General features: G+C 47.1%; 1 protein-coding gene across 3 annotated transcripts in view; it reads left to right on the top strand.

The window, feature by feature from the left end:
- LOC138537572 (torsin-1A-interacting protein 1-like) overlaps positions 1-26128 on the top strand; it is a 731597-nt gene that overhangs the window by 415612 nt on the left and 289857 nt on the right. For all 3 annotated transcript variants that reach the window (XM_069641458.1, XM_069641460.1, XM_069641461.1), the window contains exon 7: positions 15780-15875. In XM_069641458.1, the coding sequence (XP_069497559.1) occupies positions 15780-15875 (96 nt within the window). The remainder of the gene's footprint in view (positions 1-15779; positions 15876-26128) is intronic.

Here is a 26128-nt window from a genome sequence, read left to right as displayed (position 1 = left end):
AACACGGGGGGAAAAAAGTGGGTCTCAACGCTATACAAATACATAAACTCACAGGGGGAAAACGTCAAATGGGCATACAGAATAAAATGGGGCAGAACACTGGGGAAAGAACCTTCCGACAGTCAGTGGGCAGACCTATGGAAACAGATCCCCAGAATGACCAGATCGGCACAAACCAGGGAGATGTGGGTCAAGATCATGACACCGTGGCATTATACCCCAGAGAAGCTCCACTCGATGTACCCAAACACACCTAACCTATGCTGGAGAGGTTGCGATGAAGTGGGAACGTGGAGGCACATATGGTGGGACTGTAGGGCCATACAACCATTCTGGGAAGAAGTGAAAAACGAAATGGGCAACATTTTCCCAGATGTGGGTTTGATGGGGCAAGAGGTGTGGCTCTGCGGATTCAGAGATGATACAGCAAGACAATATCACACATCACAATGGAGAAGCTTTATGGGACTACTCAACGCAGCATGGACCACCATACCACAAAATTGGAAAAACAAGAATACCCCAATGACGTTTACTTGGCTACAGAAAGTATGGTCCCATATAACAATGGAGAAAATCACCCACAAAATCCAAGGAACTGGAGACAAGTTTGTAAAAGAGTGGGAAGGGACACTACAATATCTACAATATCTACAGTCAGACTTTATGGAACAGTGGTGTCCACACAACATTAAAGTTTCAGATATTTTCAACGCATAATGAGAACCCGGGACAATTTGACTTTCATCCGATCCAAGGGGAGGGAAGGGGGAGGGGGAAGGGATGTTCTAAATTGCAATGTTTATCTCTTTTGTGTTATTTATGTAAAATCAATAAACATAAGTTTAAAAAAAAAGATACACCTGGCTGCCATCTCCCGATACGGTGGTAAGTCAAAAGGTCGAAAAAAAAATCTCGAATGTCAATCTTGAAACAAAAATCTCAGGGGGGGAAAAAAACGTCGAATTTATTATTTATTTATATATATTTTTGGGGTTAGGTAAGTGAAAAAGGGGTAAAATAAAAAAAATGAAGAGGGGTTGGGGGGACCCCATTTCGAAAAAAATAATTGGGGAAAAAAATAATTTGATCTTTTTTTTTTTCGAGATTTGTTTTTTCGATCATTTCATTATAAACCTCCCTATACAACAGAACTACAGGACGGGCGTCCTTGTGGTCTCATCGCCTGGTGAAGGAATTTATGAAGGGACTATTCCGATCGTTCCCGCCGGTGAAGGCCCCTGCTGACCACGCTCATGGGGGGCGGGGAGGGCCCCATTCGAGCCTATGCATTAGGCGCCGTTGAAGTTCCTGTCGTGGAAGACAGCATTTCCCGTGGCAATCACCTCCGCACAACGAGTGGGAGAGATCCAGGCCCTATCATGCAAGCCTCCATACTTGACTTTTCACGACACAAGGGTGGTGCTGAGGACGCACGCCTCCTTTATGCCCAAGGTGCCGTCGGACTTCCACCTCAACGAGCCCTTGGTGTTGCCAGTTTTCTTCCCGTCGCCTTCTTTGCAGGCCGAGAGGACTCTGCACTCGCTGGATGTAGCTAGAGCGCTGAAGTTCTACTTGGACCACACAAAGAGTTTTTGGAAGACATCACAGCTGTTTGTGAACTTTGGACCTGTGAATCAAGGGAAGGCTCTCTCGAAGGCTTCCATTTCCAGATGGCTCTCCGGCTGCATCATGCACTGTCACCGGTTAGCAAACCGACCGCTGCCAGGGCGTCCGAGAGCCCATTCGACCAGAGCGATCGCTGCTACAGCGTTCCTGTCTGGTGTGCCCCTGCTGGACATCTACAGGGCTGCTACGTGGAGGTCGACGCACACCTTTACAAGATTCTACCGTGCGGATCGGGACTCCAGGGAGGAGTCCAGGGTCGGCCAAGCAGTGCTGCGCAACCTGTTCGCTTAAGGTGAGCCTGGTGAGGAGGTAAGAGAGGCTTAATGTTGAGCCTGTTGCCACCTCCCGTGGTTGTGCATGTGTATACTGCTATGTATTCTTATATTCATGAGCATGTGAATCCATGCCAGACCCCATGCTGGAGAAGGAACAAGTTACTTACCTGTAACTGTTGTTCTCCCGCATGGGTCTGGCATGGATTCACATGCAAACCCTCCCTCCTTCCCCTCTGCAGCTCTTCACTCGGTCATACTGCCACTTTACGTGCTACCAAATCTGAGGAATGCTGCCAGGGGAGGGGCTTAGGGAGAGGGCAGTCATTGGCTGGGGGAAGTATGACCCAGAGATCAGTGATTGGTTAATACTAAGAAAGACCGATCAGAAACGAAACTGATACTGATTTTTTTTCTTGAGCATGTGAATCAATGCCAGACCCATGCTGGAGAACAGTTACAGGTAAGTAACTTGTTCCAACTGTGCGGGATGATGCACTCCTGGACTTTGTGATGGCTCTCTTCCGTTCCATCCTGGACCTTCTGTATGTTGGAAAAGAAGCCTCAGACCTCCCTTCCCCAGGACAGGCCTTTGGATGCGTTGTCCTGAGTACATTTCTTTAAGATGGAGCGCATTATGGCTGCCGCTAGATCTTCTCCGACTAGCTCCTTCAGCAATATTTCTCTTGCTTTGTATCCAGACTTGGCTTCCAAAACTCTCCGAAACAGAAAGCACTGCGGTTTTTGACTGAATGGCTAAGGAACAAGGAAGTGAGCTATAGATTTGGGGGGGGGGGTTCCCTACGGCTTTCCATTTCTTCTATCAAGTGAGGTGCTGAGCTGTGCGAACTCTTAAAGAAGGGGAGGGCCTGCTGCATGTTGGGGAGGGGGAAAAAGGGGCAGCAGACATCAGGGGGGTTAACATCAGCCCCCAGTCAGGGTGGCTCACAAAAATAGATGAAGGTGGGTAAGGGGCGTAAAGTGAAAGGCCCGATCTGGAAAACTTGAGGGCCAAAAGCGAATAGTAATGTCTGTTTGTTTACGGGTTTGTGCTATATCTGCTTGTATAATTTGTTGTGGGCGAAAGGTTTCAGCAGTGTTGGATTGTGGCAGGGAGATGTGGTGTTATGTGGGGAGGTTTAAAGATTCCCTCCAAGTCTGTTTCTTGTATTATGTTCCAGGTGTGTCAAACCAAATATTTTTTTATCAAATGTTTATTGGTTGGGATGACTATGTGCAGGTGTTACGTAGATGCAGATATTTAGTGTGGGGGCCTTAAGGGATGCCAAACAGACTGGATTGGGTATCATGTTGGTGGAATGAAGCGTAGGTAGGAAGGGGGTGGGGGGGGAATCTGTTTGACTGGGCACATGGAATGTGCAGGGATTGAACTTCCCAGTAACGAGGGTGTCAGTTCTTACATTACAATATATTTATATAGCGCACTGTAGTCCCACAGGCATGAAGGTGTGGAAAAACAGAAAAAAAAAGAAAGGACAGATACCGACTTAACGAGTGAAAAGCCTAAACCAGGAAGATGACTACTCATAACTCACTTAGAAAGCTAAGTGAAATGTCTGTCCATAATATTCCTGCGAGAAACCCACCTGCTGGAGCAGGATGAAAAGCGGCTGCGCACTAAGGCATTCCAGAGACAGTTTTCTTTTTTTACCTCCGTGGGTGGGCAAAAAAAGCTGGGAGTGGCAAGGCAATACTGCTGTGAACATAACACTTTGTCCAGGGTTAAGGTTTTGTGGGGCCCCCAGGGGAGGGGGAGGGGGTGTGTGTGTTTTTTATTTTATTTATTTATTTTTTATTTTATTATTATTTTTTTTTTTTTTACAGGGCTTCCTCTGGGAGTTCATGGTTACTCTGATCTCCCTGTATGCTCCAAATGTGGGACAGGATACTTTTCTGAGGGACTTCCCTTCGCAAACGCTAAGTGGCAAATTCTAATTGGGGAGGTGGGGAGGTTCGGGGGAGGTTGATTTGGTGCCAAATCCTCTGATGGATAAATCCTTGCCTGCCTCTAGGCTTGACTTTAACCATGCAATCTCCTTTTTTTATCGCTGGTGTAAGCTGTTAGATGGGGATGGCTGGGATTTCTTTTCATTCACATGTCAGTGGGAGCTTCTCTAGATTGGACCTGCTGCTGATCCCTAGTGAGTGATTTCCTTGTGTACAGGGAGTGGATATAGGTACAAGAACGCTATTGGAATCACACGCCTGTGTCACTCACCCTGGCAGTTCTGGACAGACTGGAAACATGTAAGCGTCCATAGAAACTGTATGATCCGCTGTTGAGGGACCCGGTGCTGTGTGGATAGATAAGGGAGGCTATCATAAACTATTTCCAGGAGAATAGTGATGCAGGTCCTTCTCCGGCAATCTTCTGGGATGCCATGAAGGCAGTGGTGCGTGGGGAGTTAGTCCGTAAAGCTGCAGTCTTTACCAGGTAGCGACAGTTGGTACGCAAGGGTCTAGAGGCAGAGGTAAAGCGGGCTGAACAGGAGCACAAATGTGGTGGCTTGCACGCATTGCTGTGTAAATTGTGTATAGTGCGCAAACTATTAGAAGAGCACTTGGTGGATAGAACGGGCTAAGCAATGCTAAAAACCATATTACAATATAATATTACATTACATTATAATATTACAACTAGACAATATTACTACTCCAATGGGAACAGGGCCAACAGGCTTCTGGTGGCTACGCTGAGAACTCCAAACCCTTTTAATAAGGTCTTGGCTCTGCGGGACAGCCAGGGGGTGTAGAGATGGGCAGAAGCAGGTAAAGTGGGGATATTTGTCTAAATTTGGGGGAAGTATTCCTGGGGGAAGCAGACTCAGCAGGTGCACAGATTGATTACCTGGGAGGTGCGGGCCTAACGAGATTGTCAAGTGTGAAGCGTGAATCGCTTCAGGGCCCAAACTTGCAGAGCGCGGCAGGAGGGGCTATTAAAACCCTGAAAAGCAAGGCGATGGGCCTGGATTACTTTATGGCTCCTTCTACAAAAGGTTTTGCTCTATCAGTGTTCCCCATCTGACAGCTCTTTAACTCATTCCTAGGGACGGGCAGGACAACCGTACTATGGGACCCTGTACTACTATTCTGCTCCCCAAACTGGGAAAGGACCCGTCCCTTTGTGACTCCTATGGCCCCATTACTCTCACCAACAAAGATTCTAAACTGTATTCTAAGATCTTGGCACGTCACATGTTGGAGGACCTTCCTCGGGTCATAGATGGCGACCACACTGGGTTTATCATGGGGTGCAGTACCCACGACAATGTGAGGCGTGCTCTGAATTTGCTTGAAGTGGGACAAACATTGGGTGTAGATATGGCAGTGGCAGCACTGAACACCCATAAGGAGTAAGAGTAGACTGGGGATACATTCGGCACTCTAGAGGCTTTGGCCTATGTTCACTGCGATGGTCATGGCAGTTTACCTTGAACAATAGACCTCCCTCAGGGTCAATGCGGCATACACATCCAATTTGGTGAAAACCAGGGGAACTACGCAGGGATGCCTGCTGTCCCCACTGGTGTTCGTACTGTGTATGGAGCCACCTGCATGTCAGATCATAAATAATGCAAATATTACAGGGATAAAAGTGAGGGGCGGGGGCAGAATACAAGATTTCACTTCATGCCGATGACCTTTTGTTGGCCCTGCGGAAGCCTCGTCTTTGTCAGCGTGTTTGCGGGAGCTGGCGACCTTTAGATAGATCTTGTGCTTTAAGGTTAATTATAGAAAATCGTATGGGGTTGGATGTCTCGGTGCGGCCTCCAGATAGGGCCCCCTTGAGGGCTCTGATAAAAAGGCACCAGGTAGCCATTCCATACTTGGGTGTGCAGATTCCAAGAAGAGGACAGAGGTCTTTCGCTGGAATTTCCCGCCTCCGTTCAAAGAGCTGTCAGAGGATTTGGTTAGATCAGGGGTGCAGGGCCAGGACATTTCCTGGTTCAGCAGAATTGCAGCAGTTAGATGGATCTGGCTCAGAGTTGTGCATGCTACAGGAGAAGATCTTTAAATTCATCTGTGGAAATAAAAGGGCCTTGCGGTTCCTGATGTTACTCTATAATCTAGCGGCTCATATTTTTTATGTGGTGACGTGGGGGGATGCAGAGCTGCGGTCGAAATGGAAATTGATTTAGCAGGCCCACTCAGCGGTGGGGCCGACTGGCCTTCTGTATGTGGGAAGGGGAGGCCTTGTGGGAGCATCTGTTCCCGTTGCTCAATGCAACCAAAAATACTCTATTACATGGGAATGGTGCTTCGTAGCTGGGTAGCCGGGTTAGGTCCTCTCACACCCAGTTGGACTAACCCAACTTTCCAACTTGGGTGTGAACAGGGGAGGTTTGCGGCATGGATAACTGGGGTACAGGAAAGGTTACAGCAGCTATATAGAGGTGGGGATCTCCTAGCGTTTAACAAGAGTAAGGACGTGTTTGCTGTGCCTGAATTGAGCTGTTTTGCTATGTTTAATTGCGGCACTGGGCGTCTCACCCTCGCACAAAAAGGGGGGCCACAAGACCATTGAATTGGGTTGAGCTAGCCATCGGGGGAGGGGAGTGGAGGGGGGGGGGAGGGTGTCTCTCCAGGGGACGTCTCTTACTTGTAGAAACTGGTAGATACAGGGGACCCTATAGTGTGTCTGCCCTATGTGTAAATGGGGGTAAGATTTGAGGGTGATAATAAGGTTGAGGCATAGCTGTGTATTGGGGCTCGGATGCACAAGTCGTCGAAGAGTGACAGATCGGAAGAGCTCCAACAAACTATGCTATAGGTGGTACCTCACGCCAGCGAGACGGCACCACATGTCAGCGGAGAACCTGGCTAGTAGCTGGAAGGGATGCATTGACGTGGGGGTCACTCTTTCATATGGTATGGACATGTGGGAAGGCGAGGCTCATTTGGAAAGGGGTGCTGGTGAAAAGATAGTACAGGCTTGTTGCTGTCAAGGGATACCCGAGTGGTGTTGCTGGGGGACATTGGGAATGGGTCAATCCCTTTATCGGGGACCCATGGCTAGTCTGATGGGGGCACTTCCTTGTGGCGGCCAAGGTGACCATTGCCCCAAAACTGGAAGGACGTTGAAGGTCAGATAGCCCAGATGTGGTGGGTGAAAATGTGGGGCATTCTGGTGGCAGATAAAATCCCTGTGTATTTTCTTTTTGAAGGGCGTTCACCAGGCATGCTGATTTTGGGTGTGGTTTGGGCGTTGTAGGGTTGAGGTGGCCTCCCCATAAGGTTGATTGTTGTCTGGTAGTTGGTGGGCTGTTTTTTATCCCAGCGAGTTCAATAACCATGTTTTTACATGTTTTCGGAATGCTAGCCGGTCTTCCGTCGTCCTAATTTCCCTTTGCGATAGAGTTTCATAATTTGGCTATGAGATTGGAGAAGGCAGTTTCTCTGAATTTAGATTTCGAGGGGACGTTCCTCCGACGTATTCCACATCTGTGACAGATAATGACCACAGCTGTGCTGCTTCGGAAAGTTTTCGGCTGAGGGTGTCCTACATCGATACGTTGTCCCTCGAGGTCAACGTCACTGGATGTTCTCTATAGGACGCACGGCGCCCGTAGCTTCAGTTCCGTTTTTTCTGCAAACGTGTTTGCTTCGGAATCTCGACGTGCTAGATTCTTACTCTTCGATAGCGAGGTCTTCCTCTTCTTCTGCAACCCGAAAGTCGGGCTTTAAAAAATGTCGGGACTGCGGTTTGAAAATGTCCATCACGGACCCGCACAACATCTGCCTCTGATGCCTCGGCGAAAGCCACGCCACTGACGACTGAGATGACTGCCATTCCCTGACATCGAAGGCCTTGCGGGAACAGAAGAAGAAATTAACGGTGGGGTGGGTGTCTAAACCCCATAAGTCGAAATCCGCTGGGCTTTCAGCTGACGTTTCGAGGGGCGACTCCACATCGGCGAAAGTCTAGGGGTTCTCAGTCTCAGAGTGGTTCCCGCCATTCCTCTGCCTCTTTGAGGCATTCTCGGAAGCGCCGTCACCGGTCGCCTTCCTCGTCGGAGGGCTCTACCAGAAGGCGGTTGACTTGTCCCACCAAGTCTTCGTCGCGAGCCGAATGGGATGCATTCTGCCAGCAGATGATGGCGATTTTCAAATCGCAAAGCACTGTTCCGTTCGCGCCTTCGAAAAAAAGCCAGCAAGGAACGGGCTAGGCGGTCGGCGTGATCAGGAGCCATCGATGTCCCGATAGGACAAGGTTGATTGCCATAGCCGTGTCAGATCCAGGTCCCAGTCCTCGACGCCATCGAGACCGGCGGATCCTGTGAAGCCTTCGAGGAACACTGTCTGTCGAGGGACACTCTCGGGCCTCCGGCCTCAAAGAAGTTGTCGATGATGTAGGCGTCGATGCAGTTTGTGGAGGATTTGCCAAAGGTGCCCCGGAGGGCTGTGCAAACTCTGAGGAAGGCTCTCAGTAAGTCTGTGAGGCCTGTGTTTGAGCCCTTCTCTGTTCCTCCACCGAGATTGAATTTGTTCCACCCTTTTGGATTATATTTCGGAGGTGGAAGAAAGGTCTGATGAGGAGATGGTTGTGCCTCCTGATGTCCCTGATGACCTTTTGTCTGGTCAGTCAGATGGAAGAACTCCGTCAGTCCTTGCATGATGCCAGTGGTCTTGACACCTCTGCAGAGGTGAAGTTTGGCAGGCCTGAGCCTGGGTCGCATGCCGAACCTTCCTATAGGCATCTCATGTCCAGGGTGACTGAGTGCTTGGGGTGGTCTGATCCACCTGTTGATTTTGATCAGGATGATCTGACGGACATCCTGGACCAAGGTCCAACCACTGTAGCTTGGACTGCTACGGAGAGTCTCCCAGCAGTTAAGTCTCTTCCGAAAAAATATCGCCCTGCCAGTAGTGACCCCTGCTACTTGTCAACGCACCCTACTCCGGAAAGTTTGGTGGTGCAGGCAGCTACGATCCCAGCGAAGCAGGCTGTGCATCCTACCTTTTCTCCTGATGGGGACGACAAGCGCTTTGATGGTTGGGCGAAGAAGGTATTTTCTACTCGGGGTATGACTTTGAAGGCAGCCAACTCAGTTTGTGCCTTGGTGAGATTCACTCACACTCTGTGGAACTGTGCATCTTTGGAGGCTGAGCATATTCCCGAAGGGGAAGAACGGGATGGTTTTCTAGCCCTCATGCAAGACGGCAAGGATGCCATGTGTGAATCCGTTCAGTCGGGTCTGGACATGGCAGACTGTGTCAGCCAGTCCAGGGCTGCGAGCACCGTGATACGCAGGTTTGCGTGTTTGCGGAAGTTGGGGTTTGGTTCTTATGTGCAATCCTGGCTTCTCATCATGCCCTTTAATGGTGTCCATCTGTTTGGCAACAAGGCTAACAAGAGCCTTGAGAGGTTGCAGACCTCCAAAGCTGCAGCAAAGTTTTTCAACCTTTTCCTTTTCGTCCTGGAGTACAGCAATGGAGGGGAGGTTGCTTTTCGGTACTACTCTACCTTTGGTAGATCGAGCAGAGCTGCCTGTCAAAGGGGCCACCGTAGGGGTACCAGAGGTGGAAAGCAAGGTACTCGAGGTGCCAAAGCTGCTCGGGCAGTTGCCTCTTTGTCCTCAGGCACTGCCGTTGCCGCGTCCGCTCAGTCATGAGGCCGTGTCCCATGGTTCGCCGGTTGGGGGCAGACTTGCGCAGCATCTTGGAGAATGGCGAGCCATTACTTCAGATGTGTGGGTTCTGGAGATCATAGCCCACGGCTACTGTTTTCCCTTCCGGCAGAAGCCTCCCGACAATCCACCAGGGAAGCTCTCTTTGAAGAGTCCGGATCCGCTCCTTGCGCAGGAAATCCTATCCCTGCTGGAGAAAGGCGCCATAGAACTGGTCCCTGTAGCGGAGAGAAATGAGAGATGGTATTCCCCTTATTTTTTGATCCCGAAAAAAGACGGGGGATTGAGACCCATAATGGACTTGCGTTGGCTGAACAAGCTCCTCAGGAAGGACAAGCTCAAGAGGTTAACTCTTTCTCAAGCCCTCCAGGCCCTTCAACTTCAGGATTGGTTGGTGTCTCTCGACCTCAAGGATGCTTACTTTCATGTGCCGATTCATCCCAAGCACAGGAAGTTCCAGAGGTTCGCGGTTGGCGACTCTCATTTTCAGTTTCTGGTCCTGCCGTTCGGATTGACCTCCGAGCTGATGGTGGTGGTGGCAGCGTATTTTAGGAAAGGGGGATTCACGTCTACCCCTACCTGGACCATTGGTTGATCAGGGCGCGCTCTCCCGAGCAAGCCCTGGATCATCTGTCCGTCACCTGCTACTCCCTTCAAAAGCTAGGCTTCTCCCTCCAATTTAAAGAAGTCCCATTTGACACCGAGCGGCTCCAATACATTGGAGCAGTGCTCGACACATCCCTGGGGCAGTGTTCGCCTCCCCAGGTAAGGGCTCATCACATTCTGCAGATGGTCAACAAATTTCAACGTGCCCAGAGTCTCCCGGCGTTCCAGTTCTTGAGGTTGCTCACCCTCATGGCATCCTGCATTTTCCAGGTGCCAGAGGCCAGGCTGCGGATGAGATCTCTGCAGTTGGCTCTCGTGATGCAGTGGTCGTAGTTCTCTTGCAGGATGTCAGATCCCGTTCAGGTTCTGTCCTCGGTCAGCCACGATCTTCTGTGGTGGGCTGTCAAAGGAAATCGGATGAAGAGAGCTCCTTTTTGGCAACCTTGGCCGCAGGTGACGATTGTGACCGACGCATTCCTCACGGGTCTCTGGAGTCCAGACTCCGACGCATCCCTTACGGGTCTCCGTCGGAGTCCAGACTCCACATCAGTTTGTTAGAGCTGAGGGCCGTCAGGCTAGCCCTGAAGGCTTTTCCACCGTCTGTGCGAGGGAGCAATGTCCTGATTAGGATGACAATACAGTGGGCATGCACTACCTCAACAAAAAAGGGGGGCAGGGTCACTCCCGTTGTGCAGGGAGGCGATGCAGCTCTGGTTCTGGGCCATCCAGCAGGAAATTTCGATCTCTACAGTTCATCTGGCTTGAGACGAAAACGTGGCGACGGAAGCTCTGAGCAGGCAGAGCATGGTCTCTCACGAGTGGGAGCTGGCTCAAGAAGTCCTGTTGGAAATCTTCTATCTTTGGGGAAGCCCACAAGTGGATCTCTTCGCCACCAGTGTCAACCGGAAGTGCGCAAGATTCTGCTTGTGTGAATTTCCTCCCAAGAGGAGCCTTAGGGGACCCGTTCGTAGTGGAGTGGTCCTTCCCACTGCTGTACGCGTTTCCTCCAGTCACTGTCATTCCACAAGTGTTGAAGAGGTTACGAGGTTTGGTTCCCGAATGATCCTCATTGCTCCAGCATGGGCCAGGAGAGCGTGGTACCCGGACCTTCTAGACATGTCCATCTGCCCTCCATGCCGTCTTCCCTACTGAGACAATCAGCTCTCACGGAAGGGCAGTCGGGTTCTCCATCCAGAGGTCAAGTCTCTCAGCCTTCATGCTTGGTATCTGAAAGGTTGAGGTATACGAATTGGGACCTCCCTGAAGACTTGATGGGTGTTGCTTTCGGCCAGAAGGCCGGCCACGAAATCCCTGTGCCGTTGGAGAAAATTCTGTGACTGGTGCAGGGTACCGAATGTGGATCCTTTCCAATGTTCCATTCCTTTGGTTTTGTCCTTTTTTGCTTTCTTTAGCCCACAAGGGCCTGCAAGTGGGTACCATTAAGGGGTACCTGGCGGCGCTGTCCAAATTTAAGCACTCGTCTGAGGAATGTTCTTATTTTAAGATCCCTTTTGATTTCTCAGTTCCTAAATGGGTTAACTAATGTGTTTCCACCGTCACCTTTCCAGGTGCCGGGATGGGATTTGAATTTGGTTTTAAAGTTCCTAATGGGAGCTCCGTTTGAGCCCTTGCATTCTTGTCCATTGCGACTGTTGTCCTTTTAAAACTGTATTTTTAGTTGCGGTTACTTCCGCCCGCAGAGTGAGAGAGATGCAGGCACTTTCCGCCAAGCCACCCTTCACTGTGTTCCATAAGGACAGGGTTGTCCTTAGGGTGCAACCTTCTTTTCTTACGAAGGTTGTGTCGGAATTCCATTTGAGCCAGAAGGTAATTCTTCTGGCCTTTTACCCCTGGCTGGCTGAGCATATTCTATCTCCACATCCTGGTGAGGAAGAGGAGAGGCTCCATAGGTTGGATCCTAGGAGAGCTTTGAGTTTCTCTCTCTCACGGATGTCCCAGGTCAGAGTGGACGATCAGCTCTGTTATGCTGGAAGGCGCTTAGGTCAGGCTGTTTCCAAGCAGACCTTATCCAGATGGATCATTCTCTGAGTGTTACCGTTTGGCGGGAAAGGACCCTCCATAGGCTTACGGCTCACTCTACTAGGGGTGTGGCCACCTCCATGGCTCTACAGAGGGGCGTTCCGATTCGCAATATTTGCGAAGCCGCCACATGGGCCTCTGTCCATACTTTTGTGAGACACTATTCCTTGGACTCCATCCCTGGGCAGGATTTGGGCTTTGGTAAGGCAGTCCTCTATTCAGCAATTTGATTGGGCATACTAAAATTCAAAATTCTTTTCCCACCTCCTTACATTGGTACTGCTTTGGAAGTCTGTCATAGATGTTCCTCCGACGTATTCCACATTGAACCCTCACAGCCTGCCCCTCTACAGAATTTCTTGTGTGATTGCAGCTTACGTTTCCGCAAGGCTTTCTGCAGTCATACTGGCAGGAGATTGGTGTCACACGTTCTGGGGAAAAAACTACAACTGAGGCGACGGGCGCCGTACGTCCTATATATAACATTTGGTGACGTCGACCTCCACGGAGGCCCTTGAGGGACAACTTATCGACGTCATCGATATGAAGTAATCTTGCTACTGTTTTGGATGCATTGTAATTTTTTTGAAGAGGTATTTGGGCATTCCTATGTGGACTATTTGCGTGATCCATTGTTGATAGTACAAAGGAGATACTGAGGGTGTGGTGTGGGAAGTGGAGGTAAGGGAGGATTCCTATTACCAGACAAAGGTGGGAGAAACATCTTTTTGTTGCTGCATTGATTCCAGGATTAGACCATTGTCCAGGAGTATTTCCAGGTTTTTTTTTATTACTGTTGAGGGTTCATGTTGGGTTCCCATACTTGAGGTCCAGGTAAGAGTTGTCTGTTGGGTTGTCTCGTGGGGTTATCATTATTTTCGTTTTGTGTTGGGTTTAGTTTAAGATTGTTTGCCATCCAGGTGTTTGTCAGTGAGGCATTTGAGAACATGGTTTGGTCGTTGATAATATTCATCTTGAAGAATGTCAGTCAATATGCTTGTATGATCTTCATTAGGAATGCCATGTAAATATTGAAGCGAAAAGCGGGGGGTACTCTGCAGATGATGATTTGTGTTTGATGTGAATGGTGGTAAATAGGTTCTTTCATTTCTGTCGGTAAGGAAGGATTTCAACTGTTATAGTGCAGAGTTTTGGATACTGTTTTTTTTTTTTTAGTCTCTTGATTCATGTTGTGTGTTTGATTGGATCAAAGTCGGCAGATATGTGCAGTAGTATGAGGGTGAATTGGGTGTTGTCAGTGTTCATCTTTAGATCGTCCCATATGGAAATTAGTGTTAATTGATTCCTCTGATGGGTTTGAAACCGACCTGGGATTCCGGGATTTGCCAAGTAGCCTGTTGGCAAATAGTCGCACAAATTCTAATTACTATTCAACATGCAATGTAATCTGGTTTTATTGTCATGCTTGTGTAGACTGACCTTTCGAAGGACAGCAGGTACTGTGCATCCTTTTTGCTTGAACCCTGGCTGAGCATATTCTATCTCCTCCACCCATTCCATGGATCCGCACAGTCTGGGTTACCAACGAGTTGGGAAGGAGGGCGAGCAGGACACTGTAGTATGAAAACCTTTTATGGGCATTCCTGTACCACTAGTCCTTGCTCTCCCTCCTTCACAGCTCACTCCCAGCTTTCCCCCCTGTATGCCCATGTCAGTTAGTGACCCACAGGTGGGAGTTGGACTGGGCACGTAGAGGGATGCGTGTGCATACCAAGCTCCATTCAAAAAAACTTTAAAGTGACAGCATCCTCTTTTGAAGATGCATTGTCTCAATCGGGCTATCCTAACCTGCTATGAAGCAGGGTAGAGCAAGGACTCTATCGGAATCCCCATGAACATCATTTTTCCATTTGTTTGTCCATGAGCATTCCAAGCTTTTTAGTGGCTTAGGAGAATATTAATCGCCTAATTCTGTACTCTGCATTAGAGCACATTTCACCTTTTTAAAACCTTCATTTCTACATTATTGTAGAAATATTTGCAGACCCTATTCGGGACACTTGCATCACTTGAGCATCTGTAATTTTGGGAAAAGGCAACCTGCTTACTTGAAAGTAGAGCAGACAAATGATTGAGAAATGCAATGAATGGCCAATGGCTTAGTTATCTACAGCTGCACAACAAAATTACCTTCCTACTGCTATTAAATGTACTTTAAGAAATATTGTGGTTAAGGAAAACAAAGTGTGAATGTTTTCAGTGGATTGTAAGCATCGGGAGAACTGCCGAATGTGGAGAGCTTGGCATGCCTAAACAGAACAAGCAATGAGTACCCACATCCGACATTAGTCACCATGCACTCAGTGGTGCCTAATCCCAGTAGCTGCACCTTTAGCTGCATATCCACACATTACATTTTTGCATTAACCCTCAATGCTTGAAGATGTTTTTAAAATTCACCATTTCACATACATTACTTCCGTAGGCGTTGATGTTGACGAGCCTTGAGGGAAGCCTGGAAAAATTATATTCAAGCAAGAACTGTTCCTTGTCATTAACAATGCAACCATAAAAACACATTTGTCATCGGCAGCCTAGTTGAGTCCTAAATGGCACTAATGTTTGTAATTGTCCTGCAAGCTAGTGGACAAAAATGTTTCCGATGAGTCCTGCTGTGGGTTGAGCAAATTCTCGAACACTAAATCCAAGACATTGTTTTCCTGTTTGCTCTGAAGTCTGAAGCTCAGAAAACGCATGAGGCTTTGCTCATATGCCTTTGTCATGATCCTTATTTTTGCGTGTTGAGATGGACTCCAGGGTGCTTTCTCTAGTACAAGGGTTTTTCTCAGAGCCTTTCTGATGACTATCTTGCATAAAGACCACCACGAGCCCTTGTTGTACATTGTTTTGACATTGCAATATCATGGGTATTTTTATTTATTTGTAAAGCACGCTAGCAGCCCACGGGCATCGAGGCGCTGTTGCAGAGATTGTCTTGCTTACACATATTTGTCTTAGTTACATAGGGATGCTTGGCTCTTGGTGACAGTGAGCATGATACATATTGTCTTGGTTACATCAAGTGATCTTTGTTCCGTAAAGGAGTTTAGCTCTTGGCTACAGTGAGCGTGGTATAAAATAGTCTGATTTGAGAATAACAACATTCATAGGGTAAGGGGATTGGGTGAACAACAAGGTTTTGATTAATTTCCTGAATGCTAAGAGGGATTGGACCTTTGGACATGGAGGTGGGGGAGCTGGGCGTGCCAATGTGTTGCTTCCAGCACTGGAAAACTAGATCCTCCTGCTCGAACTCTCTAGTTTTAGGAACAGAGATCCTATTGGCGTAGGCCATTCTTGTGGGTCTGGTGGGTACTGGCTTGACAACTCTTTGAGCCAGGTCTGGGGGTGCCCGGTTTTGGACACATTTATGTGTGTGTTAGGGCAAGGGCGTTGAAGGGTATAGTTTAATTGAAGTGAGGAACATCCTTTCCAATGATTGTCTTATGTTAGAGATGTCAATTTGTCCAGTGCAAAACCTATGATTCAACTAAGACTACTGCATGTGAAACAGAATGTATGAAGATCTAAGTGACTGTATTGAATGTTTGTTTCTTTTCAGATGAGGGAAGGAATACAAATGAAGTTGATGGTTTGAATATCTTGCAGGGAACCGTACGTGTGGAATCTCAAAAGCCCTCTTTACAATGCCAACAAGGTAAAAGAAACATCATTGCAATAGTGGCTTCACAATAGCATGTCATGAATCGCTATCATTTTAACTTAAAATGCTGTTCTATTCTTTGCAGACATTTGCCATGGTTATTATGCAGTTGGCAATAACTGCTTGTTCCTAGGCTGTGATATGGGAGTTAATGGTTTCATTGAATGAGCCATCCACTAACACCTCTCCAAGGACTTCTCCTCTGCAGGGCAATAACTGAGTGGCACAGATGCGACCCATGCCAACCCTCTGTGCCACATGCTAGAGTTTTTGTGTACAAGCCGCATTGAATGTTTCCTTGTGTTGCCAAAGTGAGAATGTCTCCCTAGCCTTCACAAGGGTTTCTCAACCCAAGCAAGTGGCTTCTCTAACAAACCCTAGCAAAGTTTGCGCTGTGGGTATGTACCAGAGCAATGTACATTTTTCATCTTGGGAATCTGTTTTAGATTCACATGCTATGAATAGCCAACCATGTAGCAGTTAACGTGCAATATTACAAATTTCAATGTTGACGAAGATTGTCTCTACAATCTACGCCATTTATGAAATGTACACTCTCCCAGTTGACACCCCCCTTCAGATTGTTTTACAATCAGTTCAGTGTCACAGCAGAGGACGAAAAATAACCAGATTTGGATGTGATTGGGAAGTTTGTTCGGAGGTGTTGCTAGGGGCAGGTCGCACAAGAGTGAGCGAGCAAGAAGTATTTTTTTGTTTTATTGTTTTATGATTACAAGTTTTTTTAGTCAAACCCTTACAGAAAATTTTAATTGTGCATAAAGTGTATCCATGGCTTTCTGTAGATCGAGAAGTAGGTCTGTGACCACTACCTGCCTCATACCTGACCCCAGGCACATGCTCATGTACTGTTTATAAAAAGATATACCTTAAACACCATAGCTGGTTATAAATTCACCCTACCATCTAACAAACTCATGCAGAGAAACTTTTACTTTCCATTTAAACCTAGAAAATATTCTTTTTCAGGAGCCAATCAGGGTATTGAATATCACAACTGATAAAACTACAAACAGAAATTAAAAATCCCAAATTAAAATGTCTTCTTCCAAATAAGATGTCTGACCGCTGTCTATTATTGCCACTATCCAAATACAAGCCTACCTCCTGAGAGTGGTGGTCAATCAAAATACTAATGCCTACAAAATAATCCTAATGGAAACCGACACAATTGTTTGATTAGAACACAGAGAAAGGGAAAGACATAGAGTAATACCGGACACAATTACCAGGAACTCCAAGATGTTACCCAATGACACATCAACTCATTGGTACATTGATATCTAATAGGTAATCCGATACAAGTGACCATTCTATATGCTCTCTAGAAATGCAAATCTATCCCCATATAATCCCATAAGCAACCTCGGGCAAATAGACAGGATTTATTTCAATATGGCTGTGCAGAAATTAACAGGCAAACTGGCATAGCATCACCATCATAAACATATGACCCCTGAGTACAGGACCTCAGTGGTTTTATAGGGTTTTACACAATGAGCCTTCTATAGAAGATGCAGTATGATAAATGTAGTCTGTTTTACATTAATAATGAACTGCCTAATAATGAACTTCCTATCAAAGTATCCTTTGACCTTAGAGAACTTGCCTTTTCAGTATCTTTTGAGGCATGTACAATTCTGCTCAGCCTAACCATGTGATACAGACCACTTCTTCCCGCTGATCTTTCAATTATATTTAATAAGACCTGGGGGAACTAGAGGGCCAGACTCAAGATGTCACATGGGCCATTTTATTTATTCGTATTTGTAAAGCGCGCAACAGCCCGTGGGCATCGTGGCACTTGTTACAGAGAGTGAACAGAGCTTAGTTACAATGATAGCAGGTATACCTTTTGTACATTGTCTACAAAACAATTTACATAAGACATTAAGGTGAAACAGAGGAGAAAGGGATGGGAGGTATAGTGTGAGTTGGGAAGTATGCATGGGTGAGCGTTTGTTGAAGAGGGCAGTTTTCAGATTTTTCCGAAGGGCAAGGAGTGAGGTTTCAGCTCTGAGGGCAGTAGGAGCGCATTCCAAAGCTTGGGAGCTATATACGGGAAGCCTATCCTCCTGCTTTAGCCCTGTTGATGTGCGGGATGGTGAGTTGATTAGTGTATAGTGTTCTGGTTGGCCGGGCTGAGATTGTACTGGATAACTTTTCAGAGGTAGGGGGGTGCAGTAAAGTTGATGCACTTGTGTGTGGTAGTGAGGATTTTAAAGGTAATGCGGTCTTTGACCGGGAGCCAGTGAACAGCCTGCCTAGTTGGGGAGATGTGGTCTCTTCTTGGGATGCTTACAGCTGCTCTGTGCGAGTTATTTTGAGTGATTTGGAGTCTGTTATTCTTAGAGGTGCCGGCTAAGGGAGCATTGCAATAGTCTAGCTTGCCACCTATGGTGGCTCTGACTATTGAGAGATGGTTAGACTTTGTTAGAAAGGGTTTATGGCATTAATGAGTTTAGTGATTAAGGCGGAAGCCGAGACAATGGCGCTGACTTGCTTGTTCATAGATGGTGTGGCATCAATGTGAACCCCTAATGTCTTTACAGATAAGACTGGGATGATGCTGTTATCTATGCTGAAATTGGAGTAGAGACGGTCTAGCTTGGCTAATGTAGTCTTTTGGCCAACAATAAGAATGTCTCTTCTCCATTGAGGCATAAGCCATTTGCCGCCATCCAAGCCTGGATGGTGTCGTAGATTTGGCATAGTGCTGTTGCGTCTTGGTCGTATTTGCCGATAAGTGGTAGAAGTACTTGAGTATCATCAGCATAGTTTTTATATGCAATCCCAAGTGCATCGAGGTTATCAAAAAGGGGCTTAGTAAAGAAATTGTACAGAGTTGGTGCGGTACATGATCCCTGTGGTACTCCGCAGTGAATGATGGTGGGTGCTGCATTTGCTATGTTTAAAAATACTTTAATTGCTCTACCTTCTAAGAAGGAGGTGATCCAGGAAGCTGCTTCCTTGGCAAAGTGTGCTGCTTGCGTAAACTGGGCGGTAAGGGTTTTATGATCTAGAAGATCGAAGGCCACCAAGAGGTCTAGGAGGAGGGCAGGCTTGCCTTTGTCCAAGATTTGAGTGATTTGATTTTTTAGGTCTAGTAAGGCAGTTTCGGTCCCGTGCTCTTTGCGAAACTCAGGCTGTCTTTTTCCTAAGATCGCATTTGTTTCCAAGTATAGTTGGATCTGGCTATGAGCCGCTTTGTCTAGAATTTTGAGAAGAAACGGGACGGTGGTTATAGGCCAGTAGTTGTTAGGCTGTGATCTAACTTAGGTTTTTTCAAGAGAGGGCGCTCCCAAGCCGGTTTGAGGCTGTCCGGGACGATGAATGATTTAAATGAAGTTGATAAAGGCCGTTAGGAGTGGGGCAAGGGCCTCGGCACAGTCCTTGATGATATTGCGGGGGCATATATCACCCTTGCACAGCAATGGTTTAAGGTTTTTAAGAAGGTCTATAACTTCAGATTCTGATATGTCATTAAAGGAGAATTTAGGGAGATTGGGTACTTTGAGGTTGTGCAGGATCTGTGGGGGCCGGTTCTGGTTAAGGAGAGCTTTATAGTGATCTAGAATTTTTGTAGGGGGTCTATTTTATTGAGCATTGCGACTTGTATGCTTGTGCACCAAGCTTCATCTTTGATGATCTCGTCAGTGCTGGTAGGAGGTGCAGTGAGTTCATTAAAGATGGTGAATAGTTCCTTGGATTGGGAGTTGGCATTAGATATTCATAGATTGAATGAATTGGGTTTAGCAGTGAATACGGCAAGGCAGTCGATTTGAAATTTTCTTTAGATGCGTCACTAGGGTTGGACTGCTAGGTTTTGAGCCTGACGTTTGTTGGCACGCAAGGTTTGGAGCTCTTCTGTTAACCATGAATTGTAGTGAAGACTTTTTTTTTTGTTCTTGCATTCTAATGGGGCTATGGAATTTACTGCGTTGGTGAGGGTGTCCTTAAAAATATCAGCTAAGACCTTGGGGTCTTGCGACAAAGGATGTGGTAAGCATGGGATGTCAAGATAGGGTCGGAGGTTATCTGCAGTAAGCTTTTTAGGGCTTCTTGCTCGTGTAGCAGGGGCAGGTGTGGTGGCTTTGGTGCCTGGGGCTATGGGTATGATGAATTGAATTCAATTGTGGTCTCCATGGATAGGCAAGATTGGAAGTGATAGAGGAGGCACAATTGTGGTCAACAACCCAATCAAGGGTGCAGCCTTTGGCGTGGGTAGGGCTCTGAATTCTCTGGGTAAATCCTAGGTCTGCGAAGTCTTTGGCGAGTGTGGTAGCGGCTTTATCATTAGGGTCATTGAATCCTAAGTTGAGGTCCCCTAGGAGTAGTTTTAGTGGATTTATTAATGTCAATAAGTAAGTGGATGAGGTGTCCTTGGAAATCTGTGGGGAGTCCCGGTGGCCGATCTATGACGTGAATATTGATGGTGTTTTTAGGTGAGTTTGGTAGATAGGATGTCTGCATCATCCTCCCAGGGGTGAGGGATGGGCCTAATGAATAGGGCATCTTTGTAGATTAGTGCACCCCCCTCCTATTTTAGATGGCCGATCTTGTCTAAGGATAGAGTAGCCTGCAGGCAGGGCTAGTGTGATGGCAGGGCCAGATGCCTCGTGAAGCCAGGTTTCAGTGATGCCTAATATATTCAAGTCTTAAGTATGAGGTCCTTTATTTCAAGAGCGTGAGCGGGGACAGGGCGAACGTTGAGCAGGGCGCCTTTGTTATGCTGCGATTGTGAGTCTGTCTAAACGAAGTTTAGATAGGAATGCTTTAGGTGGAGAGTTGGATGATGGCTTAATAAGATTGAGAGAGGGCCTGGTGTCATGTGGCTGGGTTAGCCTGGCTTTGGGAGTATGTAGGCAGGTGATGGGAATGGGGTGTCTCACAGTGATGCAGGTTCCTAACCTAGTCTTAGATTTCTAAGCGTGGCGGGCGTGGGAAGGGCGATATAGGGCCTTGGTATAGTACGTGTTCTGAGTCAGGAGAGTCTGGTATCGCAGTTGGGGGGGTGAGTAGGTACGTGCGTTGTGTCCCAGGTGGCATGGGAAGACCTAAGTATGTTGATATTAGGGGCAGCAGGGAGCTCTCCTGAGGTTTACGTGTGTGGGTGGTTTTGGTAGGAATGATGGGTTGGTGGGTCATGTCTGATCGAGTGGAGAGCGAGAAGCAGGGAGAGGATGGCAAGGTGAGCAGCGAGCTGGGTAAGGAGAACGTTCAGCTTCATGGTGTAAAGGACCATAGGGTAAGTGGTGAACATAATTATCTTAAAAGGTAAGGCATGGTGAGCATGTAATATTCGATTACCTTGGTGTGATAAAAGGGTGGCGGGGGAGCCTAAGACACTTGGCAATAGAGGTGTAACAGTACAGTGGAATGGCGAAGCAAGTTGCCGTATTATTTTGAAATTCACTTAAGGCAGATTGCAGTACAATGTTAAAGATCACGGATGAGACTGCAAAATCACATATGAAGGCAAATTGTAGTAAAATGGAAATCCTGATGCGAGGGCAGATAGCAATGCAGTTTTAATAGTCACAATACGAATAGGAAGACACAATTCATGTTAAGGATCCGGAGTATAGGCACAGTACAGTGTTAGAGTTCCGATCCCAAAGTAAACGGGGTGTGAGCCAGAGACGTTGGAGCAGACGCTATATGAGCGTCACTCGGTAGTATGCCAGAGGCGGTACAAGAAGGATGTCTAATGGTAATCAGCAGGGCTGGTGCCGTGATGGATGCTTCTCTGAGCATTTGCCGGCAATCCTGCAGTTTGAATTCTTTGTGAAGTGTGTTAAGTTGGGGTGTGTGCAGCAGACCTGTATTTTCAAGGGGAACTTATAGGGCAGAAGGTAGTGAGCGGATGGGGGATAGTGGTGCCCTCCCTTATTGCCCCCTGTTAAAAGAAAAAAGTAGGACCAACAGGAGACAAACTAAATGTGGAGAGGAACGTGTAGTTGACGAAACATGAAAGCGTTCCGCTCCTGCTGAGGCTTGATATATTTAGTGTTGCCCTGGAACATAGAGCGTGGTCGAGTACGTTCCTTCCTCCCATGTGTGCATGATGATCTGCTTGCCAGAGAGCTGGTGCACCCTCTTGCTTAGACTGATTCTTGTGTGGCGGGAGGCTCCTGCGTTGCACGGTGTTCACCGCAAGGAGCTGCTGAATGCCATTCACTGCTAGTCCGAACTCTGTGTATCAGAGCATCATAGGAGACCTGGTCTGCAGTAATGTTGAACTCCTTGAACCGTATGTGAGCTGCAGAACCAATGTCGTTTGATTCACGGGCAGGGTGGTGGAGTACTGCGACGCTTGATTGCTGCCTGAAGGGGGGATTGGGAAGCGACATGCTCAAGCTTCATTACTGCAGAGCACTTGATATTGCCGAACTGCAGATTTTCTTTTCTGGAACACCCTGCCTCGGTCTCCTTTACTGAATACTGGGCCATTGCAAGGAAAAGCTGCATTGTTACTGTAATTAGCAAGGTTGTTGTTGCTAAAATGGCTACGCTATGCCATTTAGAACTGACTACCCCATTACTGACCATTACGGCCACTTTTTGCCTGTCTCCCAAAATTGAATTGTGTTGGAACGCTTTCCAGGATATCGGCCATGTGTACATCGTATGTGAAAATAAACAGCATTCCAAAATGGATGGTTTTGCAGTTGAAGCAGGCAAAATATTTGCAGACCCAAGTAAGCACAACTGAACTCGCAGACCAAAACTGAGCACAAAATGGAGGTAAAGACATTGCTCCAGTGGACCATAAACAAAGCTTTTTTTGTTGTAAAGATTAAAGCCATTCAGCGCAAAATAAAGTACACTTGCAGCAGAGTCAGAGGTCAAGCACAGAATAGGACTTTTAGAGGACACATTAAGCTTCCACAAAGGTGATTGTGAAGAGAGTGAAACAATTCCTAAAGATTGTATGGGCTATAAATGGGGCCCTGAAATCCTGCTCCAGGCACAACATTCACGTTCTCGGGCTAACTGAAGCTGCTGTGAGTGACTCAGTAGAAATATTCTTATAAAAAATCCAACTGAAAGTGCTAGGTAACACGTATGCTCAACACTTTTTGGCCAGAAGAGCGCTTTGCTCCTTGGGATTGACCCTCACCATATTAACCTCCTAGACTAGTCATTGCCAGGATTTGCAATTGCTGGGACTGTCGTCTTATCCTATGAACGGCGAGAGTTATTGGTGAAGTCTGCCATGTCAACATGCTTCAGATCTACGAAGACTCTAGTCCATCTGTACGGGCAGCACGTAAGATGTTCATGGCCGTTAAAGCACTATGCCACAAAGGAATGAAGAACCAGATGCTCTATCAGGGTAAAGATGTGTCCGCCTCCCTGCTGGAGGCACAACACGCATGCAGGACTAGCTCATACATGTTTGCCATTACCCTTTAGTGCTCGAAAAATCTACTGGGCCCACAGGCATTGCCGAGGTTTTATGAAGGCCCAGTACCATTCGCATGGTACTCAACCATGCTGGAGAGTATTGGGATGTTTGGATCTTTTATTCAACATTTAATACAAACTTTGGTTACAGCAAATGACAAATACATTTCACTGTGCATGGCTGGCCCTTGGGTGGCAGCATTGCACCATATATGAGGTGCACTTGGCGATAGACACCATTTTATAGGAAACACTGGTAAATATGTCACTCATCACCATGGATGAGCACGTTTCTCTTGGGTCGAATATGTAAACTAAGGCTCACCCTGCAGGTCAAGTGGGAATTTTAAGAATTTGCTGTGCCTGCCCTTGTTAAACAGGGACCTGTGCTGCCCCAAAGTGTACATCTCCAGCTAGGGCTTAAGCTTACTTTATTTTACTTTCTGGTGGTTTGATGTTTTATTGGAACGTTTTAGGCAGGGTGAGTTTGATGCTGATGTCGTATTTTAAGTGCCACCTAGGTGGCGTGTGGATAATGTTAGCATTTACTGTTGCAGTCCTTTTCACATTATGACAATTGTAGATTCTATTAGAACTCTTCCCACAAAACCCCAGTGGGAGGCAGACTGCCAACATCTGAAAGAATGGCGAGGCTTTACTGTAGCCCAGGGTTACAGCCTTTGCTTTCTAAAAAAGGCCTCAGGACCATCAACCGGTGAACAACTCATTCAAAATTCCAGATTCGCTCCTTGTGCAGGAAATGTTGACCCTACTGTAGAAAGGGGCTATAGAACTGGTACCTGTAGTGGACAGGAACAAGAGTTGGTACACCCCTTATTTTCTAATCCCCAAGAAGGACGGAGGATTGCGACCCATCTTGGACTTAAGAAACCTGAAAAAATTCCTCACATAGGACATGTTCAAGATGGTTAACTTTTCTTAAATCCTTTCAGGCCCTCCAACTCCAAGAAAGGATGGTGTCATTGGATCTTCAGGATGCTTACTTTCATGTGCTTATCCATCACGAGCACAGAAAGTACCTGAGGTTCGCAATTGGTGGCTCACTCTCACTCTCAGTTTCAAATTCTGCCATTTGGGCTGACCGCCGCCCGAGGGTCTTCACCAAGTTAATGGTGGTAGTGGCAGCGAGTCTTAGGATAGAGGGGGATTCACATCTACCCCTACTTGTACGATTGGCTGATCAGGGCCCTTTCCCCCGAATAAGTCCTGCAACATCTCAACATCACCTGCCATTTTCTCCACAGACTGGGCTTTCTCTCTCAAGTACAAGAAGTCCCACATGATACCATCTGAAAGACACCAGTTCATCTGAGAAGTCCTGGCTATCACCTTGGGAAAAGCATTGCCACCCGAGCTGAGGGCTCAACCCATTCTGCAGATGGTCACCAAATTCCAGAGTGCCCGGCGTCTTCCGGCTTTTGACTTTCTAAGGTTGCACGGCCTCATGGCATCCTGCATTTCGTCTGGTGCCAGAGGCCTGCCTGAGAATGAGATCCCTTCAATGGGCTCTCGGGACACACAGGTCTCAATTATCAGGCAAGATGTCAGACCTACTTCAGGTTCCAAACAGGGTCGCTCAGGATCTCCTATGGTAGGCCTCTGAGGACAATATTCTGAAGGGAGAACGTTTTTGGTAACCATGGACAGAGATAATTGTAGTGACGAATGCCACTCACAGGGTGGGGAGCCCATGCCAGCGATCTGACAATCTGCGATCGGTGGTCTCCATCAGAGTCCAAACTACTCATCAATCTTTTGGAGCTGAGGGCGATCAGACTTGCACTGAAGGCCTTTCTGTCCTCTGTGCGGGAAAGAATGTCGTGTTGACACAGTGGCCATGAACTACCTCAACAAGAGAGGTGTAGCACCCACTAGTGGGAACTAGCTCAGGAAGTCTTCAAGAGATGTTCACCCTTTGGGTAACATCTCAAGTGGATCTGTTATCAACCAGTGTCAAACGGAAGTGCGAACTGTTCTGCTCCAGGGAATTTCCCCCAAGAGGAGGTCCGTTTCCACTGCTATACTAGTTTCCTCCAGTCCCCGTCATTCCTCACGTGATCAAGAGGTGGAGAAAGTTTGGGAAGTCCGTGATCCTAATTGCCCTGGATTGGGCATTTGCATCTTCAGCAAAGAGGACCTTCTCTCACGAGAGGATGGTCGGGTTCTCCATCCATAGGTCAAGACACTCAATATTCACGCATGGTTTCTGAGAGGTTGAGATATAAGGATTGGGACCTCCCGGGTGACGATTTGCTTTCGGGCAGAAGGCCAGCTACAAAATCTTTGTACAGCTGCTGTTGGAACAAATTCAGCATCTGGTGTAGGGAAAAGGATGTTGACTCTTTTCAATACGATGCACCTATGGCATTAATCCTTTCTGTTACACTTAGCGAATCTGGGGCTCCAGATTGAAACCATAAAGGGTTATTTGGCAGCGCCTTCAATTTTCAAGCGCTCATCGGAAGAAACTTCATATTTTAAAATTCTTTTAGTCATGCAATTTCTTAAGGGACTCATTAATGTGTTTCCACCTACTCCTTTTAGGTCCCTTTCTGGGATTTAAATTTTGTACAGACATTTCTAACGTTTTCTATTTGAACCTCTACATTCATGTCCATTAAGATTGTGAACGTTAAAACCATTTTGCTAGTGGCAATAACATCAGCCCGGAGGGTGAGCGAGTTGCAGGCACTTTCTTGTAAACCTTCATTCACTAAGGACGAGGTGGTTCTTTAAGTGAAACCTTCTTTTCTGCCAAAGATGGTCTCCGACTTCCATTTCTCTAAAATTGTTTTACC

Source organism: Ambystoma mexicanum, chromosome 1q (genome assembly GCF_040938575.1).
Source record: "Ambystoma mexicanum isolate Mex_15411 chromosome 1q, UKY_AmexF1_1, whole genome shotgun sequence".
NCBI lineage: Eukaryota > Metazoa > Chordata > Amphibia > Caudata > Ambystomatidae > Ambystoma > Ambystoma mexicanum.
This window is presented reverse-complemented; position numbering and strand designations above follow the sequence as displayed.